The sequence below is a fragment of the Alnus glutinosa genome, chromosome 7 (assembly GCF_958979055.1).
Source record: "Alnus glutinosa chromosome 7, dhAlnGlut1.1, whole genome shotgun sequence".
Lineage (NCBI taxonomy): Eukaryota > Viridiplantae > Streptophyta > Magnoliopsida > Fagales > Betulaceae > Alnus > Alnus glutinosa.
Window position 1 is genome coordinate 24,851,981 of NC_084892.1, and position 22,413 is coordinate 24,874,393.

Here is a 22,413-nt window from a genome sequence, read left to right on the forward strand (position 1 = left end):
GATTTGGCTGCCTATATTTCATCAATGATAAACTTGTGCATATTTTGATCGATTGACACGTTCACGTCAACAAAGTAATATAATGGAGGATTCAAAGTACAATTTTTAACGTTATTCTTTGAGTAATGTTATATACTACATTGATTAGCACGGCACTCCAACCTTCCATTCTGTGATTGATGTTGATTATGACTCCACTGAAAAGGATCTCCAATAAAAGAGGAGGAATTAAACACCAAGTTGTAGCCAAAATGAAAAGGACCACTTTTGGGATAAAATAATTAATCACAAAGAAGCGGCTACATCATATGCACAATGAGATTGGGGATGGGGATGATGCTAAGATCCCAAATACATAGATTTTCTCTTTTGAATAACATCAGGCTGTCACAGAAGTCTCCACTGCAACATTGCCAGAGTAAGCAACTTCTGATTTCATGTCACCCTCCCACAGTTCCGGTATTGCTTCCCTAATGTTGTGAATGCTTTCTAACGCGTAATCCGCACCTTTAACTCTCTGGGAAGTGCCGACCTACAGTAGTGGAAGAGCCACAAGAGGATATCCCTGCCTTAGTTTTTTTTTTTTTTAGCAACCAATGATCCATATTTATGGCACAAAATATTCCAGGAACTTACCAACACAGTCTGAAGACCCACACGTTTTCCAGCTTGTATGTTGCGGACACTGTCCTCAAAGAACAACTGAAAGAGCAAGAACATAAACGGTAAACAGATATGCCAGTAAAAAGTTTTGATTATGTTTTTGTTTTTGGTTTGAAAAAGTGCTCTTACAGTTCTCTGAGGATCTATGTTGGCTACTTTGAGAGCCTGTTCTATGGCGGCTTCTGAAGGTTTGCAGACAATGGGTGACTTTGGTAATCCTGAAACGAGGATAGGCTGAGCAAAATGCCCAATGATGTCAAATATTTGAGAGCTAGTAGCAGCAGCAGTAGGGCGTGAACCCACAAACTCAATGTCATCTTCATCATCAGAAACAGTGCTCTTGTGAGTAGGATTCAGGGTCTCAAAGCAGACAATCCCCTCAAAACAGTCTTCTAATCCAAGCTTGCTAAGCACTTTGGCCGCATGGACCTCGTCTGCGTTTGTGAAGATCTATTTGCAAAATAGAAAGAAAGAGCATAAGAACACAATCACACCATGGCCTTTACTCTTTGGTACCACCATCCATTTGGTAAATCAGTTAACTTACAACTTTGCGGTAAGGCAGGTTCAGTAAAAGACTTCTCAAAACAGGGTCGGGTTTTAAGTTCTCATAAGGTAGTCTTCCATGAACAAAACTGTCGCAAATGAAAGTGAAAGGTCAATACCTTTAATTGAAGGTAAAACCAGCATAGTAAAAGAGATGAACGGAAGGGGGAACTTCCATACCTGTGGTATTCATCATAGTCAAAGTCATAGCCAATTGCCTGCAAAGGACAATCACATAAAATATAATTAATTTATGTGCTCCCATTTTACCAGCAAAATAAATAAATATAAGTAAATTAACCAAAACCATACCCTAAGACCAGCCATTGTTGTTCCATAGTTCTTGTACAGAAGGTTGCACAAGTCAGGGATTTTGCTCTTATCTATGCCAAGCTTTTCGACCATATAACCTACAGCAAGGGCACCATCCATATATACATATCAGAACTGCAGAATTGGCTGTATAATAGAGAAATCTGAGGCACTAATAACCAAAGGGACTTACCTTCTATATTGTTGCGGCATGCTGTGGCAATACCAGAACTAAGAGGATACAGAGTATCATCCAGATCTGCAAGTTCAAACATATAGTTAAAATCATTCCCTGTGGCAATTCAGATTAGCAAGCGAAATGTGCCGAAGAAAATGGCTTACCAAACAGAAGGCAGTCATATTTTTGCCTCTGACCCTGCCTGTAGATTTCCTCGAATACCATTTTGCTCAGAAACCTTTAAGCAAAGAACGAAAACATGTGAATACTAAGCTCCACGATAACTCAAACCCACCAAAGTTTATATGCATATTCATCTTGAGTCTTAAACGACAAAGTTTCATGGCTTCCAAATAATTGAGGTCCCTATTGACTCAGATTACCAACAGAGGAGGAAAGAGGGTCCATTTTAGGATAAGGCTTTCTTTCAGTTTCTGAATGGACAATTTACAACCACTACCAGATATGGAATCAAGAACAGGTGGACCAGAGACTTTATGGGGTTAGAAAACCCAAATAAACACGTAAAAGCTCTCAAAGGTTTCCATTATTATACAACTAGCTGGCAACAAATATTAACTCCGCCTAACAAAGACAAAGACATATGAGGATCATCGGAGTTCTTTAATCGAAGTTCATGAGATTTAGCAAACCCTTTCCGTATCAAATACAACTCAAAAGATACAAACTTTTCCGGCCTTACTAAAAGGGGATTATTATACATTGAATAGAAAAACTCCACCACTTTCATCTGCGAGACTCCAAGTGTTTCATTGGCGTGAATTGATGTCGAACAAACAAAAAGTATAGAAATTTAAGAAATTTTTTTGAACAAAACGTAGCTATCAATGCATATATCACAATATCAACTTTCAAGCCTCAAAATTAACAAAATAATTGAATACATTGAGTAGATTAAAAGGGGTTCATTTGAAAAGCAAATCAAAAGTTCAGTTTGTAACAAAAAAAAAAAAATAAACCTTGACTTCTCAATTTGAGACATAACCCAACACCGACAATAGCTTTGGTATTGGAACAGTAGCACAAAAAACATAAAACTCTGAAACCAAAAGTGTACACACAAAAAAAAAAAAAAATGGAGTCTGAACTCGGAAGAAGACAACATTTTCTAGACAAACCATTCATTGCTAAAGAATTCAAAGAACACAAAAACCAAACCCAACACAGCAAATTAAATAAGCAGTAATCGAACCGCAAACACCCAGAACACCAAAATGGATAAGCTTTTCGAAGCATTATCATAATGAAAGCTGAAATGCCAGAGGAAACTAAAAATGCAAGAAAAGAAAAAAGTAAGGGAGCCAAAAGAAGGACTTACCAAACTCGAAATGAGCAAAGAAAGAAAAAGCTAAAGTGGGTATTTGTGAGAGAAATGCAAATACAAAGGTGACCGATGAAGGAGGAAGTGAGAGGGGGAGGAAGAAGAGGGGGAGAGGTGGGTTTAAATAGGCACAAGCCGTTGCCTCTGGCCAAGGTCTCTTTGATTTAAAATTAATAAATTTAGATAGTTGCATTAAACACGTTTAATTAATTCAAAACAAAAATGATTAAGAAAACGACCGGAAGGTAACAGGAAGGCCACAGTTTTCAAAGCTCGGACCTCATAAGTTAAAACCCGTGTACTTTTGTGGACACCCTCTTTGTCCATAGATCACTCCCTCGTTGTCTGAAGGTTCCAGAATTTTTTCTTTTTTCTTTTTTTTCAGGATTTGGATCCTAAAATTGGGCAGAACCAAATTGATATAAAGTATTGGAAGTATTATATTTGGAATTAAGCATGAAGGGATTAGAGGAGGTATATGCGTGTGGATGTGGTGTACAGCTATCTAATAATATGCGGTTGAGTGAGAGAAAGGAGGAGTCAGTTTGAAAAAGGATATAAGTTTCCTAAAAATCTACGATTGTGTTCCTATCAATTTTACGCGACTTAAATACAATTTTAATTATAATTTTAGAACGCTTTCTTTTTGCAAGTTGGTTTTTAGATGAGTTCTACTTAAAATTTGTGTCAAATTGTGTCGTAAGAGTTTTTGGGATCCCATTTCTAAAAGCGTTATGTAATTTTTGAGCATGCGAGAAACACCTTTTTTTTTTTTTTTTTTTTTTTTAATGTTATTACAAAATTATTTGAGAAGTACATGTTATTATATATATATATATAGGGATAACTTCACTTAAATGTATCGAACTTTTACATTTTTTAAATAAGATACCTGAACTTCAGACCGTCTCAATTTAAGGTATTTCTTTTTCGGAAAGTCTCAATTGAGGGTCATCCATTAGGATTTTCCGTTAAATCTTATCAAAATTATCAAAATACCTTGCATTTATTTTTTAAAAAAAAAAAAAATTCAGGCATGGGTATTTTTGTAAATTTTGTTAAATTCTAAGTTTCTAACCAACACTTAAATTCTAGCAATTTTTTTTTCTTCTAAAAAAGATGGGTATTTTGAAAATTTTGATAGGATTTAATGGAAAATCCAAATGGAGGACCCCTAATTATGACTTTTCAAAAAAATGAATACCATAAATTGAGACGGTTTAAAGTTCAAGTATCTTCTTTAAAAAAGAGTAAAAATTCAGTACCTTAAGTGAACTTTTTTCAAAAATATATAATTTTCATATGCTTAAACATAAATAACACTTATTAGAGACTAAATTGATATTTTTTTACATTTTTTAAGCAAAAATGTCACTGCAGTACTGCACTACAACTAACTGTATCTCTCGGACCTCTCCGGTTCAACTCATTTGATAGGGGAAAGCTATTAGTAGCCTTTGATTCCCATGCCAAACTAAACCAAACCATCTGGACACTTCTGGACACTTGTCGACACATAGTACATACAGATGGAGATGTAGCATGATTTTTTTTAGTGCTTTAAAAGGACAAAAATCAGCATTAATGCACCCAAGGAGGGTTGGCTTGTAGGTGTTTGATTGAGTAAAAAAAATAAAAAAATAGTGAAAGAAGAATGATTGAAATTAGGAACGTGTCAACATTGAAATTGCTAGAGTTGTTGGTACATTCCCTTTTACCATAGATATTTTGGGCTAATCAAACTCACCATTCTATTTACCATTCAAGTGTAGGGGAAAAAAAAAAGTACTAATATGAGTTTGCCTTCTTTTCTTTGGCATAACTCTTCGTTTTCGCTTTGTCTTCTTTTGGGTTGGGTGTGTTGAATCATTTTCTTACCAAGGAAAGAAATATACTACCGAAGCTCAGAATTTTTAGATTTCCCTACCTTAAGAATGAGGAAAATATTGGATTATAATACTTTATAATTATTTGTTCGAATTTGAGAGAATTCAGACAGGTAATTGTGAGAAACTATTTATGCGACCCACTTGACCGAATAAGCAGTTGGACAGCTCAATTTTTATATGGTCAGGTGGGTCCTGTAATTGGTCTCTCACAATCACCTACCAGAATTCTCTTAAATTTGGACAAATAATTGTAGAAGATCTTGATATGAAAATATTTGGTTACTACATGTTTTATTACAATTTATGTATAAATCTACATGACAGACTGACAGTTGATTTGAGTGTCACATGGGGCTAGATGGGTGAAAAAATTAATCAATAAAATTTGACTGATAAATTTAATTGTTTTATGGCTGATTTGATAAGTACGACGTACACTATCATATCAATTTGTAATAGACTTATAGTAAGGGAAAATGATTGGGGTACAATTTTTATTACAACCTCGATCTCTTTACAAATTTATGTGACAATGTTTTAATGGTAAAAAAAATTAAACAACGAAAATTGAATTATTTAGGTAGATGATATGGTAAGTACAACATGAATTGTCACGTAAGTGTTAAAACTTTGATGAAAGTACTATTGAAGAATTTGTTCCCACTATGGGTGTAATTTCGGACCGGTTATGACCGGCCGGAAAACTGTAACCGGACACCAATCGGCTTCGGAAAATCGGTTTAGTATCCGGTCATTTATAACCGGGCACCCAAAGCCGAAGCTGGTTATTCATTTTTTAGAAACCCGGTTATAACCGGATAACCGGCTCTGGGTGTGTGTATATATATATATATATATATATTAAAAAATATAAAATATACAACTCACTTTTGGTCTTTTCTTTTCAATTTTTCATTCATTTTTCTTTTAGTTTCAAAATTGCTCTTTTTGAAACTTTTTAGTAGTTTAGGGGTCAGAGTCCAAGCGTTGGTAGTTCGTTGGACTACTTGCAAAACGGCTGACAGTTTGAAAAGCTTAATTGTAATTTTTTTTTTTATTATTATTTAATAACTGATATAGTAAGTATCACATTAATTGTCCTGAAATTTTGATGAAAATACTATGAAAGAATTTGTTCCCATTAAGGTGAAAATCCAAAAGGAAACAAATAGATCGAGTTTGGGATATAAAATTCGAGTGAATTATGTATTCTTAGTCTCCATGTCCAATTTATAGGCACCCATGTAAACTCTTCACGAAGAGTTGCAAAAAGAAGATCGAAACCAAAAATCCCAGGAATATTATAATAAGAAATTGGCTAGTATTAAAAATAATAAAATAATATTGGTGCGTTGGGGCATCATCCCAAGGCCCGATGAGCTGATGAGTTGCTGGCCAGATCACACACAGTGTTCAATCTCCGTTGCTGTAGCTTTCCCGAGTCGACCAAACCCCACTGAAGAAGGTAGGAGGTCCAATGATAATCAAAGCGTTGTAAAATAATAATTGTAGGGAGCAACACGATAAAAGAAAGGTCATGCTCACAGCCAGCCAAGCCCTCCCAGGTGGTTGAAATAATGGAGAGAAAGAGTTAGAAATGGTGGAGCTTTCGAAGCCCCCCAGAGGCAGCTGAGAGGGAGGGTAGCTCACCACCTCCACAACGCACGTTTCTTTTTCAAATACGTAACTGCGTTTCCAAAGTATTAAACAAAGCTCTCCATCGTTTTCTTCCCTTTTTCATATCTACTTCGCTTGTACTTTTGCTGGCCACTGTGTAAATCTTTGCCCTCCAATTATATTATTAATTTCCTCCCACATCGAAAAAAAATAATCGCAAAACGAGCTGTGCCGTGGTCTACATTAGGTTAGTTAGTCATTTTCAATCTAATTAATTGTGGCTTCAATTATGTGTTTCTGTTTCTTTTATATATATAATAATAATAATAAATGCAGGCACGCATGCTCCACTTACACACGAGAAATATAACAATCCTCAACATTGGAAACGCGGGTCATGCACATATATATTTTATTAATTGTCATGGAAGTGATGGCAAAATATTATATACTTAATTGCATTGGCATTGGCAACTAGCAATATTCATATGCAGTACTTTTCCAAGTTCAACCGTTCACATTTGTGCCTCTGTGCCTATTACATTGTTGAAGAATATAATCAATTAGTCAAACACGGTACTTCAGGCTAACGAAACCTACAATGGAAAGAAAAGCAAGTAACAAGCGATCTCGTTGGAAGTGTTGGCGGGCTAACACTCTGATGCCAAAGTCAGGATTTACTTGGAGAGGAGGAGAGGAAATTTGGAAGGCTACTTGGAAAAGAATGATGCATATCGATATTTTGAATGTACAATTTTCCTTCTTTTTATCAAGTGTTTCCGGCATGATGGTTGTTTCGAGGGAGTGGAGTACTCCAAGAATAACTGATTCGATCCCCTAGAGCGAGCACACTACATTGGGCGATTACTCCTTCGTTCCTTGAAAATATTGAGGCGTTAGGTTACATGTGGCTGTTGGGGTATACGTTGCTTGGTTATGACCTTCTGCAAACGTTTTTTTTTTACTGGAACGACCAGTATGCCTATATTGTCTAAGGCCTGATTGGCACGGCTTGCTTATTGTGTTGCTAGTGAGATGAGCCTTATTAAGTCAACCTCAGGCATGAGGACGTACCCATTACAAATTGAGGATTATTTTTGGGTACACCAGTTGCCCCACATTCCCACGTAGAACTAGATCATTTAGTCAGATGACGGAAATTTGCTCGAATATTCCACGGGGATGTTGAAATTTAGGTGGCCCCCATGGTAAATGCATAGTCACAATAATGAGTCGTATATTTGTCAGCTCCTTTGCATGCCTAAATAGTTAGAGTATGGTCAGATCGTGTTGGTTCTGATTCAAAAAGTGGGTGAAATGTCTTTTCGTCTAACTCTCAAGCTTTTCACAACTTGTTTATTTACACATTTAACATTCGATGGTACAACTTGAATGTTTGATGCTTACTGCACTTGAAAAATCAGATGGTTCAATCATATCTTAAGCTTTTCACGCTTACGAATAAGACCCTCACGACCCTTAAAGCCTTATTTTCAGTTTTCTCTGATTTTAAAACCCTAGTAAGAGTGAAAGAGTGATTTGGATAAAGAAAATGACCTTTTTGGTTCTTGTTCCTCAAAGGAAATAACTTTTCTAACCTAACTTATATTTCAAAGGATTACTATTATATATGTTAATCCTATGGTTATGTTAACCCTATGGTTATAAAGATTTACTTTTATGTTTGACTTTGGATCTAATGGTTGTTTTGTGACAGGAACACTATGTACTGATAGGGTCATTATTACGACTTTGCAAATAACGTGGGTCACCTGAGGTCGGACTCAGTCGGACTGCTAGTATATGACAGTATACGACAATATCCAGTACACTAGTATTGTACTACGGGTTCCTCGAGACATCGCCAATCTTGCCGAGAATGGATTAATATCTGGGGTAGACTATATTGTTTAGCATATGACATGCTCACTTAATATATGATGTATTATATAAATATAATGCATTATCATGTCATTTGTTTATTCAACAAAAGACTTCATTTATATTACTGCTTGTAATTTACAATCTTTTGCTAAATAATTGAGTTTACTATATGATAACATGTACACCATATGTATTATTACTCGCTAAATCGTGGACTTACGCTTATATCTTTTTCACTTATGAAATATGTATTGTTTTATAGTTGAACTACCTTTAGATGTCGGATTTGAGATGGACCTTGAGGCTGATACGGCCGTTTGGCATAATGATATCAATCCAATTAATGCTTGAGGACTGATTGCTTGATTTCGAAGGCCGCTCATAGTAATTAGTACTTTTGGGTGACGTTGTAGACTTAGCATTAATTGAGACATGATTGTATATTAACGTTTAAATTTTATATTTTACATCGATGATTTGTTTAGTATGATTTCAGTTAATGTGACGATTCTTAGCAAATGCTCTGGTTGTAATGATTAATGTTGATGGAAATATCTTATGTTTTTGCTGCGTAGTATTTTTTTTTTTCGAGGAGTCGAGATTCTAAGTCTTATTTATTGTAGAATGGGATTCTGAAATGACCTGTGAAGTTAATTACCAGTTAATTAATTTTTTGGGGCGTTACAATCTCCCTGGGTGTGCCGGCAGAGGAACACTCTAATGCCTAAATCAGGGTTTGCTTTGTAAGGAAAAGAAGGAAATTTAGAAAGCTGTTTGGAAGAAAATTGTGAGTATCTTGTGAATAAATTATTTCCCTTTCTTTTCATGGAGTGTTTTCTCGGTAATGGTTGTTTTGGGTGAGGGGGTCTAGAAATAACCGATTTGATTTCCTAGACCCCACTCCATTAGGTGATTGCTCCCTTTTGCCCTAGGAATATTGGGGCGTTAGGGTTCACATGGCATGGTTATAACCTTTTGTAGATGTTGTTTAACCGAGATTGGCATGCTCATTGTCTAGGGTCTGATTAGACCTAGCTTGCTTCCAGTGTTGCTTGTAAGATGGGTCTTATTAGGTTGATCTCGAGCCTAAAGGCCCCTTACCTAGAGGATTATTCTTGGATACACCATGCATGCAATATTAGTAACTGTAATGACATTAGATCTTTTAACGTGTATGATATTATTAATAAGTTACCTTAATGTATATGGCATGCTCACAATTGTGATGTTAGCAGGTATTTCATGATTTTTGACTTGTAAATCATCATTTTTAGAGTACTGGTAAGGGTATATAACTTTTACTATAGAGTGGTGTTAGGGATACTATTGTTTTTATTAAAGTCTCATTTTAATTTTCTTGTTAAATTTTGTTGATTAATTTTCCATCCATATAACATCACGCAGCACTCATATGGATTGTCACGTGAGTTTGTAAAAAAATTATATTAAAATATATAGTACTCTAATAGACTTTAAGCCGATACTTCACAATTGTTTTAGGAAAAAAAATATACTTAAGCCCACCCAACTACCACCCTCTTTTTATTTGTGCCTCCAAACTCGTAAATGTGACACTTAGATACGTCAAACTACTAATTTTTGATAAACAGGTCCTTCCATCCGTGTCGGACATTAAAATGGATGGAAACAAATTTCAGTTGTTGCTTTCTTCCTAAAATGCCAATTTTTTCTTTTTTTTTTTTTTTAAAAAAAAAAAAAAGAATACTTAAAAACTTAAAAACTTTTTTGTTTTTATATGTTTTCCTATTCTCCCTTTGTTTTTTCTTACTTTGCATAATGTTAGGCCAGAAAAGGACGGGGAAAAGTAGACCAGAAAATAAAGCACGTAATTTGTCCTTTTCATATATTAAAGCACGTTGACTAGAAGATAAAAATTAGGAGTTCCATGGGAAGGGGGCAGGGGGAGGTGGGGTGATTTGGATTTTGGTTCTGCGTCAAAAATGCTATTCGCATATTTTTGTTATATACCTTTCACTTGGACCATTAATTTTAAATTAATAATAAATACAATAATGTGAATAACAATTTAGTGACCAGTGAGGACTATACACAATGCGTGTGCAGAAAATTTTATCCTTTATATATATATATATATATATGAATATTTTATATATTTTGAATTTTGTGTAGTATCTTAAATTTTTATCTACTATTCTGAGTTTTGTCAAGTTTACCTTTTATATACAGTATGAAATAAATATTTGATTAAATAAAGATCAATTAAAAATGAAAAACCTACAGAAAATTAAGGACAATCCCACTTATTTTAATTCACAAATCATGGTTAAGACAAGTATAATCAGCAACTTTAAAAGTATATAGTTTTTGGTTTATGTAACACTTATTTGGTATTCAAGTTTTGTCGAGTCTAACACTTATTTGGTATCCAAGAGCCACTCAATTCTTATTTTCTCCTTGCTTCCCACTCATACACATAAATGACTTCAAATTGGGTACAATCAGAAACCTCCACAAATGATATATGCAATAAAATACTGGTTTATGGAGATTATCTTTTATCTTTTATCTTCATCGATCTGTTTGCCATCCAACAAGGAGGACAATAATTAATGCTTGTTGGATTAATGGGCATTGGGCTGTCTTTTACTCTCAAAAGCAATTATGGTTGGTCCAGAATGATTTCCACCGCGCTGCCTCCCATTATCAATCAATCTACTGCCTAACAAAAATGAAAGTCCCATCATAAAATAACTTGTCACACACATATATATATATATGGGAGAGTCAGAGTCAGAGTCCATCCAATTTTACTATTTTAGTGTTCTTAAAAGAAATGCAGATTCGGCCCCTTTTATAATGGGAGGACATTAATCAATTGGAAATTGCATTGGATAATCAATCTGCTTTATCGTTTAAAAAATTAAAAAAGAAAGAAAAAAAAAAAAAGAAAAAGAGTTATATAGATCCGTGTGGTCAGATTCAATGACCCAACAACTGTCATTACGAGATGTGGCTTGGCAAAATCCACTCTGCCACGTCGTGCTCTAGAATCTAAACTTCATTTGCAGCATCCCGCGCGTGATGAGTAGGAAAGATCAATTTTATCATTATCATGAGATATAAATGGGTAAGTTGTACATTTGAACGCCACGAATTACAATATGAGGTTGACAAGAGTATGGATTTTGTTGTGTTCTGCCGAAAATCACAGCTTTGAAGCCCCTTTTGTCCGATAAGACCCTTATGGCATATTAAGGGACACCACACATTTGCTTCAACAATATATTTTTTTAAAAAAAAAAAAAAAAAAAATCCTCACTGTGAGCGGTCCAAAGTGAATTTAACTAATTAATGACTGCACTCACCACTTGACACTTGCTAGTGACGAACCTTAACATGGGGGGCTCACAAACAGGAATTATGTGACCCTAGAGCAACAAAAGCCCATGTGGGCAAGCCTTCATCCAGTATTAGAGGAGAACGCAACAAAGTCAACAAAATTTAGGCATCACGGCTTCCTTTCCTTTCACACCAACGCTGGATACGGAGTCCCCTTGTGCATTTCAAAGGGATGGGTTAATTGCATAATTAAAAGTGTACAATTTTTACATAATTAAAACACATTGGTAGGATCCATGTATGGTAAAACCTGAGAAATGATAAAAAAAAAAAAACAATAATTACACAATTTCTACACAACTATCACTTATATGGGGTAGGCCCATGTAGTGGTAGGCCCCACCCCATGTGAGTTATTATTGTATACAAATTATATAATTGTTGTTTTTTTTTTTATCACTATCCGGTAAAACCTATCCCACTAATGTGTCTCGGTTGTCTAAAAGCTTTACACTTTTAGTTGTGCAAAAATCATTTCCCTTTAAGTATATCCAAATTCATAGGCTGTGAAAGTTGTAATACTTTGTCCTTTTGCTCTTTGCCTTTGCCAGGCATCTTCAGAAGCAGTCACGATTGAGAATTGTCTTCAGAACAAAATATGGAGGAAAGGGGTCACTTCCACAAGTTCAATGGCTATATACTAAACCTTCACCTGCAAAAAAAGAAAGAAGAAGATACATACTATACCTTCATAAAGAGCAGGCCAGAAGCTCCAAGCCTGCGCATCCTGCAGGGTAGATCATATCGTAACTCTAATATTAGGACAGCAATTCAAACATTAAAGGCAGCATTCCAGAACGGAGACATTATAATTCCATGTAAGAAAATGTTTTTTTACAAGTTAGTTCAAATACAGGAGATGGTGAATGAATAAATTAGCTTCAACAAAATTTTATTTATACAACTATAAACCTTGCCAACACTATGCAGGCACAACTTCTGGTTCCAAGGGTGGTGACTTCCCATCCTCCACTGCCCCACCCTCTGTGGTCTCTTTACCCTCCTTCTCTTCTTCTTGGAACCCTTGCTTAAACCTATCATAATTCGTAGGCTCGTTTGACTTGAATGGGCGCTCTCCCAATACTCGGACCAAGTCATCTTGATGAAGGACCTCCTTTTCAAGCAACAGCTCTGCAATCTGGGCTACGTGCTCCTTGTGCTCCTCTATCAGCTGAACAGTGCGGTCGTAGGCCTTCGCCACCCATTCCCTAACTTCACCATCTATAATTGCACCAGTCTTGCTGCTGTAGGGCTTGGTCATCTCCATTGCATCCTCCCTTTGAGGAAACGAAAGAAGACCCACCTTGTCGCTGAAACCATAGACTGCAACTTGGGCATAGGTCATCTTGGTCACTTTCTCCAAGTCATTCTGGGCTCCAGTTGAGATCTTCCCCAACAAAACCTGATTCAAGGAAACAAAGAGTTCCATGTTTAATTGACTCTATCAGAAGTCTATCTATCATGGCCAAACATAACATAGTTTTCTAGGCTCAAGAAGCAGGTCAATCAGTCAGACCGGCATGAGCCCCAATTAAACTGCTTCTCTTTAGTGATGAAAAACCCAGAATTATTTTGGCTCAAGGTTTGAAGCATTTCAAATGCTCTTAGATGGTAAATCATTGCCCAAAATTGCATTATATTATGTGTACTTCAAACATTTATACACCTATAAGAAATGTTGTGACAATCATAAAAGTGAGGGACTCGGTATTTACATTGCTGAATTTTCAGATGTAAAACTCGAGGCCTGAGTCTTAAGTATCATGATCCATCATCATCTGACTGGTAAACTAATTGCAAGAGAATATCCATTTAAGGACCGAATAATTGTTTGTATCTACAGACTATTCAAACATCAGCACGTTGTTGAGAGAAAGAGGGAAGAGGGTAAGAGAGAGACAGCTCTGCAGTCAATGTTATGGAATAGTCATGAAAACAACTTTGTGCTAGTGGTTTCATCAACTTTCTGCGCACAAATATGAAGTTGTATGCTTTGTTTATTGTAAGATGTCACTGGGAAAGAGGAGGAAAATTAGAATATCACATAATTTCAGCATTTGAAGTTCACATTCCTTAAGAGTTTCTAAGCAATGAAAATGATCATCATCTATCAATGTATAAAAGCCATTAGAAATAAATCACAATAACAAAACTTATTTAGTTAGAAAGAATGGAGTACATTGTGTGCAGCCGATCACATGATCAATGAATTATGAACATCACAGTCCAAACCTGCACCTCATGTCATATTTTATTTTTCCATTGAAGAGTTGAAGCTAAACCCACCTTGAAAATCTCAATTACGAGAAATTATTTATATAAAAAAAAAATCATATAAGCACTTTCATAATAGATCAATATTTCCACTTCTAAACAAGTCCATATTAACACATCCAGCAAAATGGGGAAAGAAGGGAAATAGGAACTGTAAAATCACCTGCTCAGAAGCTCGACCACCAAGGGTCATGCAAGTCATATCAAAGAGCTGCTCTTTGGTCATTAATAGATTTTCATTGGGAACATACTGAGCAAACCCCAGTGCTGCAGTACCACGAGGAACAATAGTGACTTTAAGCAAGGGTTCCGCATGTTCCAAGAACCAACCAGCAACAGCATGACCAGACTCATGGTAAGCAACAGTATGCCGCTCTAGCTTGCTTATTACCTGTGGAAAGAAACAAGTAATGGCTTACATGTCTTGATACATGAGCTTAGGAATGGCTCTATTGTTAGAGGTTTAGATCCATCTTCAAATTAATGATGATGCCATCACCACTCAGAAGTCAACCACCGAATTAACTGATACCATAAGCAGTTAACAGAATTATTCTATATTCAAAAATTCATGCAAACTGTCTTTCAGTGCTCGACTGTTACTCTCCAAAAATTCCAACACTGGGAGAGACAGGCTCATAGAGAGACAAATGTACCATCTCATTTACAAATAAGTAAACATCAACCAACCAACTTATTGATGGGTGGCAAACACTAGCGTTCAGGACCATAGTCAAGTGTTGGTTCAATAAAAACCTTCCTTTTATTCAGCCTAAATAGCAAAAGTCAATAGAAATGATGTCTTTAGATCCTTGGCATCTAATTTCCAAATCTGACAAAATACATAAATCAATTCATGTATAAAAGGTTTTCTTTTTGAATTTTTAAAATTTCACACTTCCTACAGTTTAGAGTTTGTAAAAAATGTACAAGAAACCACCATCATTTATAAGTCATAGTTTGGTCAGTGTACGCCATTTAACTGATCCTAACATATATGATTGTCACAGAATCATGTGCATAAATTTAAAGAAGATAAGTGAAACAAAGAGATAGAGGAGATGTTTGTTAGGGTATTCAGGTAAGTGTTTTTTGTTTGAAAAAGTGCTTTGACGTGACAAAAGTGAGTAATGTTTTTAAAAGTATTTTTTGGTGGGGTCCACATTGAAGAAAATGTTTTTTGTAGGTTACTTCTGCTTATTTTGAAAAAACATAAACAAATGACTTTTTACTTACTAAAAAAATGGAGGATGGCCGTGCAACCACCTTTAGCCTATTGTGGTGGTCGTGCGGCCACCCTTGACCTATTGTGTTAGCCGCACAGCCGCCGCTGACCAAGAAAGAGATGGTCATGTGGACACCCCTCTCCTCCGCTAAGGGTGGCCACAAGGCCACTCTTCTTCTTTTTTAGTTTTTTTTTTTTTTTTTTTTCAATAATAAGTTAGCCCCTGTTAATGTTTTCACTTTTTAAACTCAAAATTTAAGCACCTGTTTTGTCAAAATGTTCCTACATGAAGATGTGAAAAGTTTTCTACGAAGTGTTAAAGGAGAAATATTTTCTTATATATAACTAATAATGAAATAAAATTGGTTTGAAAAGTAGCTCTGGAGATTAGTGAAAAATTCAAGCCCAGAGCCGACTGCTCTTTCATACAGAGTACATCAATCATACCAAGTATTCACAAACAACATTAGTACAGAGTTCTAAATAAAGAAGTGCATGACTGAGATAAAGTTTACCTTGTTCTTCTTCTCCAAACCACCTATGACCCTGTCTATAGCTGCCTCAAAATGTTCCATAGTGATCACAGTCCTCTCATTCCTTGCAGCAATCAAAGCAGCTTCATTACAAACATTTGCAATGTCTGCTCCAGCAAATCCAGGAGTAAGAGCAGCAAGTCTTTGAGAGTAAAACGATGGCTCACGATCCAGTTTTAGCTTCTTCAGGTAAATTTCAAAAATCTGACTACGACCTTTGATGTCAGGTTTATCAAGAGCAATTTGACGATCAAACCGGCCAGGCCTCAACAGGGCTTTGTCTAAAATGTCAGGCCTATTTGTGCCAGCAAGTACAACAACTCCTGAAGTGGTTCCGAAACCATCCATTTCTACAAGCAATTGATTGAGAGTACTTTCACGCTCATCATTGCCACCTGAGAAACCTCCACGCCCCCTAGCCCGACCAATTGCATCTATCTCATCAATAAATATTATACTAGGTGCACATTGTCTTGCCTCTTGAAATAAGCTTCTAACCCTTGATGGTCCAACACCAACGAACATTTCCATAAAATCCGACCCAGATATAGATAAAAAAGGGACAGCAGATTCACCAGCAGTTGCCTTTGCAAGAAGTGTCTTCCCGGTGCCTGGAGGGCCCACAAGAAGCGCACCTTTTGGAATCTTGGCTCCTAACTCCTCATATTTCTTTGGATTCTTGAGGAAGTGAACAAACTCCATGATTTCCTGCTTTGCCTCATCACAACCAGCTACATCTTTAAAATATACCTGTACACCATACAAGACATCAAAAGGGATGGTCATGCTGATTAACCCTCTTGAATTTCATTTTGCTATGATAATGAACAAAAAAAAAAAGAAGGATAAAGCAGTATGATAACACAGAGTAGAGTCAGGGAACCAAGCTAACCTTGTTTTTTGCATTCTTGTCCATTTTTGTAATATTAGCTTTTCCTATGTTGAATATTCCACGGCCACCTTTTCCACCAGTACCACCAACACCGAGTCCACCTTGCATTCTTCGCCCCATGAACCAAACAAATCCTAAAAGCAATGCTGTTGGTGCAAACCTCATCAATTCTTGGTACCAATTCACTTGACTTACATATGTTACAGGAACATAATCATGAGAGTCAATCCCTAATGCTTCTTGCGCTTCCTCCAGCTTCTCCTCAAAAGATTCAACACTTCCAATGTTAAAATAGTATTTATACTGGCTTGCATTTCCTCTAGCAGGGGCACCATTGACAGGACCCTGGACAGCATCATCATTGGTCTCATTTTTAACATGTGGTGAGCTCCTCACAAAAACTTTTGCAACTGATTTGTTTTCAACAACAATGCGATCCACCAGACCAGGTTCAAGTAGCTTGTTCTTGAACTCTTGGAAACTAATCTGAGGAATACATCAATCAGTTAAAGAAAAGTTTAAGAACACAACAACGAAGTACAATCAAATACACAACAGAAACTATAAGAAATTATCCATATTTAGGGGGGTGGGGACCAACAATATTCAAGAAAATAAATTTTTTTATCTTGATCCAATAAAAAATTTTACAATATTCAGGACCATAAAGTTTAAAAGAGTTTACTTATTTCATGCTATTAATCAGTAATCTGCAGAAGCTGGACCCCAAATGTATCGCAACATCATCATACCAAGGTGAAAATGGTGCAATAATAGATATTAGCAGCCACAAGAAGGATGGATGGAGGCATCAACATTCCGAGTGTTACAAAGTGCAAAGAAGTTAATGCAATATAAATTGCTGATTACTATTGCAATCTATTTCAAAAATGGTAAGTCACCAAAGGCAATGACTTAGACGACCTACATATCTACTAGAAACCAATAAACTGACTGCTGAAAGAGTACTGAAAAACTATGACCTGCTTCTGATCATGAGGACTGACAAAAATTGGCGAAAATATAAAGGCAAGGAACAGTAATGGAGCAATTAAATTTTGGAACTGCTTCACCAAGTTCTCCTGGGAATTCCCATGATCACCAGTATTCGAGTCCCCTGGAACAGTACAAAAAATATGAACATCATAAGATCACAAATGACACTTTAACATCCGGGAAAAAAAAAAAAGGATCGGAAGCAAATAGATAACATGCTGCTGTAAATCCAACGAACAATGAAAACGCCGCTGTAGCACAAAGTAATGACTACTATGTGGCTGTACATTGAATTGTCAGCCTTAACATCATATTTAGATACCAACAGTGTCATCTATAGGATAATACCCACTGCACAGCTTCAGTTCATCATATCAAATAAGTGAACAACGAAGTAGCCAATTATATACCAAAAAAAAAAAAACTGGATTAGTTGTAGCCAAAAATCACTCAGAAATCCTGGAAGATGATTGATGGAAAATTTAAACAAAACAAATTATGATGACCATCTTCGGCCACCGTGAACTACAGGACTCCAGTTGATATTCGCCTCCGACATAAATCTCTACTTATTCTCTATGAATAACCACCTCTCAAAAGCCGGCAGCATAAAAAAAAAAAAAAAAATAGAAATATAAATCCAAACTGCCAAAGAAAGGCCGTTGGAGGAGCTTAAGACCTTCTTCTTTTATTCTCTTTTTTCTTGGACAGCTGCATGCTTAGCTCCTTTAGTGATTAGCTTTAATGATTTCCTTGTTCTTTTTTCTTCTCCTAATTAAGCGTTTCTGATGTATCTTTGCACTTTTATTGATAATTCGTTTACTTATCAAAAAAAATTAATTGATCCATTTCCAACAAAAATCAGCATATCACACAAAGCACTAGAACTAACAAAAACGTACCTTTCGACTCAGATTTCTGCTCATTCGCTTTGGGAATTTCCTTCTTGTCCTTTGGATAGTAATTCTCATAGTCTACATTAACCAAATGTATGTGTGTATATATATATATATATATATATATATATATATATATATATATATATATAGATAGACAACACACACACACAAAAAGAAATGGTTAAAAGCATTAAAAACTATCAAACCGAAAAAAAAAAAACAAAAAAATTGAAAAGAAAAAGCGCTCATTATCCACTTACTCTTCTTCTTGGGCGCCTGGCTCGAGAAAAAGCGCCGAGCACTAGGGTTTGCGAGGACGGACCTGAAATTAGACAAGTGCGAATTCGAAACGAGCTGCTTCCCAGCTCCAACAGATGTGACATAGCCCCTCACAAGCCCTAGCCTACCATCGGCGCCTGAAAAGCACGCATTGCCGGTCGAGGACGAGAGCGATTCATTGGCCAACACAGCCCTCTCGGCATAGTTACCGGAAATTACATTCTGGACAGCCAAACATAAAAATATTTAATTATTCATCTGAAAAGGTATAAAAAAAATTGGGTTTTTTTTTAAGAAGAAATGAATAAGGTGTTACTCTTTGGAAAGAGAAGCGAGACAAAGAGCGTCCGATTCTTGAGAAAATCATTGCGTCGACGATCGGGACATGAATTGGTCGATTCGTATGAAGCGCGCGAGAGAGAATTGGAGGCTGTTTGGTTGCTGAGAAAATTTCTGGAGTCCGGATATTGAAATATTGACGGAATGAACTTTTACTTGCGTTTTTTGTGAGGGAACTGGAGACGGGGAAAAAGAACCTCCGGTTGTTAGCCAGAATTAGAGACCGCCTTAATTAAAATGTTTTGACTCAGATTACGTAAGTGGCCTTGCAATGAAGCATAGATTTAGCCAATTTGTGTGGGTTTGTTTCGTCATTTCGCCAATTTTATCCTTTGCTGCCTTGCTTGTTTGCTGGTCTTGTACAAAGAAATAAATCGAGATTTTAACTAAATGGGCCGGGGCCGGGGGAACTAAAATTTAACATGTGTTTCTAGACCCTCTTCGTTTCTCAATACAGCCCAGTTCATTTGGACCTTATACTAAGGGATTCGTTCGGATTTGTGAATCCATTAATGCTCCGTTTGTTTCGGCGTAAAATAATTTTTAGAAAATGATTTCTGTATTTTCTGGTATTTAGTAGAGACGAAAATAATAGTCAACCGAAAAATGATTTCGGTTTGACAAAAAATGCTTTGTAAATTTCGGAAAATGATTTACGCTTTTTAAAAGCGTAAATCATTTTCCGAAGACGCCAGACGCATTCGACTCCTTTTAAACGACACAGTCGACCTTCACGTTAAAGCAGTCGACCATTACCGAAATCTTGCTGGTACCGAAATCCGACAACCTCAGGACAATGTCGCCAGAATCCGGCAACGGAATCTGGCCATCTTCGCCGGAATTCGGTCGGCCCAGATTTCGGTGACCAGTCTGATTGTATTCCGGCCACCTGGCCGGAATCTGTCTAAAAAGACCAAATTCCGGCCGGCTGGCCGGATCTGGCCAGAATATCCCGGCCAGTATGCCGGCGTCCGGCCAACTCAGATTTTGACGAGACTGTCCGGATTCCGACCTTTATCTTCTAGCCAGAATCCAATAAAAGTGATCGGAATCCTGTCAATTAGTGACGGAATCTCGTCTCCGGTGATTTTTATATTATTTTACATTAATATTTATATGTTTTGAATAAAAATTGATTTTTATAGGTTAATATGATTGAATAAAAATATAAAAAAATATTTGTTATTTTCCGTACGTACCAAACACCGAAAAATGATTTCAGCGAAAAATATTTTTCAGAAAAAATGACTTCCCTAAAATCATTTTACGTCGAAAATCATTTTACGTCGAAACAAACGGAGCATAAGTATGATTTGAAAATTTAATTTTTTTAAAAACAGTGTCATCGTAGTTTAACCTTTATAATAGCAGTTTAACTTTAAAAATTGTGCGTTTTTAAAAAATAAAATAAAAAAAAATACCATCTTACACATGATTTGAAAACGCAAATTTTATATGTTTTCAAATCACAATTTTTTTAAAAGCACAATCTCAAACGATTCATTTTGTGTGATTTTATTTAAAATCACACTTTTTATATACGAACCCCATATACGATATTTTAGCTAACTACTTTCCAAAAAGAATTATACATCAAACTTTTTAAATATTTATTTGATTCATTTAAATGTTATTTTCTTATTAGATAGTTGGAATGAATTCTTATGAAAATCCATTCCTAAAATCAAAAAGCCTTAGAGCATCCGCAATAGATAAAAACAAACCATCCTTCAAAAGCACATTATAATGCTAATATGATAGATATTGAAAGTTATGATACAAATGAACCATGGTGTTGGTGCCCAAATTGATCGTGCAATTGATAGAAACAAAACTAATATGGTTGTCTACCACAATTTTTTCTTTTATTACACCAATCTTACACAAAATGCAAGTAACAATTAATGTTTTGCAACTCAACATGTCTGCAGCACAAAATTTTCAAACATTTGGACTGTGGCTTGTTTGGGTGTGCGGTTATTTTGCATTATATTCTATTATTTTTTTACTATATTTAAAATTGTAAATATTGAGAAAATTTGTTTTTTGAAAATTTGTTTTGATGGTTTAGAAAACTTAATACAAAATTAGAAAAAGTTAGATAAAATTTGAGTAGAATTTAAATTTAAAAAATCTACCCAAAAATGTTTTTAAAAAATAATCAAAAACAAAATGCTACCCAAACATGCTATGTAACATGATTCAATCAACTACCCCGATTTAGCAGGAAAAAGTATTCAAGAATCTCTAGGAATAAGAAAATGTGATTGAATACTGAATTAAAGTTCAACACTAGTCAATATCAAACTCTCATTGATAGGAAAAACATATTGAAATTTCAGCAAAATCATACTACAAATGACACCTCAATCTCTAGTGGAATGATTGTACGAAAAAGCCCCTATTTTCTCCTTTCAATTGGTCGACATCTTACTACTCTCTTTACTTTTCAAATACCGTTTTTTAAAATTCAAATTCTATTAAGATTTTATTCAATTTTATCTAATTTTGTTTTTCTAAACCATCGAAACATAATTTTAAAAAATAAATTATTTCGATATTCATAATTTTAAATATTTTTCAAAAAGATTGTACACCCAAATGAACCCTATAAATATATGCATTTTCAAAAACAAGCAAAATTTGCCCCATTTTGTTTTACATACATGTATGCACGTGGGTTGGTTCCCTAACACAGGAGGGACTGCCCAACATAACTACACTCAATCATTACATATCTTAACTAAATTTTGGTTTAAATATGTTGGGAGACAAAATATATAAGAAATTTCAAGTGGGTGCAAATTTTGATATAATATGTTGTGTTAGAATATCATTTAATTCAAAACCATAAATCAAGGAAAATGTTCGAGGTATTGCAGCTTTTATGACAAGTTTATTCCGAAATCACGTGACACTTCATATTTTATGAAAATGAATGCTATATGGACTGTTATGTGACAATCTATATTTTAACGCTGACATGGTAAGTGCAATGTGAATTGTAGTCAATTTGTAATAAAAACTTAGCAAGTCAATGGATTTGGATGTAACTTCTTTTATAGAAGCCACAACAACTTTCTTTCTTCAACCTCAACAATTTGTGATCAGTTTAATTGAACGAGTTTAGCTAATAAATTGTCTTTTACTAAACTTTTTACCGA

The 22,413-nt window shown here is 35.5% G+C and overlaps 2 protein-coding genes across 3 annotated transcripts; both read right to left on the reverse strand.

Moving 5' to 3' along the window:
• Nucleotides 1-240: 240 nt before the first annotated feature.
• On the reverse strand, nt 241-3,185 carry LOC133873949 (uncharacterized). The gene is made up of 9 exons (XM_062311757.1): nt 3,039-3,185; nt 1,864-1,937; nt 1,715-1,780; nt 1,522-1,619; nt 1,390-1,427; nt 1,211-1,298; nt 793-1,113; nt 637-702; nt 241-532 (listed from the first exon to the last, which is right to left on the reverse strand). Exons 2-9 carry the CDS (start codon nt 1,922-1,924, stop codon nt 380-382), a joined length of 891 nt encoding a protein of 296 aa, XP_062167741.1. The 5' UTR covers nt 1,925-1,937; nt 3,039-3,185; the 3' UTR covers nt 241-379.
• Nucleotides 3,186-12,602: 9,417 nt separating this feature from the next.
• On the reverse strand, nt 12,603-19,467 carry LOC133872800 (ATP-dependent zinc metalloprotease FTSH 10, mitochondrial-like). 2 transcript variants are annotated; one of them, XM_062310413.1, is made up of 8 exons: nt 19,227-19,467; nt 18,892-19,132; nt 18,635-18,706; nt 17,720-17,853; nt 16,737-17,222; nt 15,827-16,594; nt 14,250-14,477; nt 12,603-13,214 (listed from the first exon to the last, which is right to left on the reverse strand). In XM_062310413.1, exons 1-8 carry the CDS (start codon nt 19,275-19,277, stop codon nt 12,735-12,737), a joined length of 2,460 nt encoding a protein of 819 aa, XP_062166397.1. In that variant the 5' UTR covers nt 19,278-19,467; the 3' UTR covers nt 12,603-12,734. The 2 variants fall into 2 exon arrangements, with proteins under 2 accessions (XP_062166397.1, XP_062166398.1); XM_062310414.1 differs by lacking the exons at nt 17,720-17,853; nt 19,227-19,467 and having other exon boundaries at nt 18,892-18,944.
• Between the last annotated feature and the right edge of the window lie 2,946 nt (nt 19,468-22,413).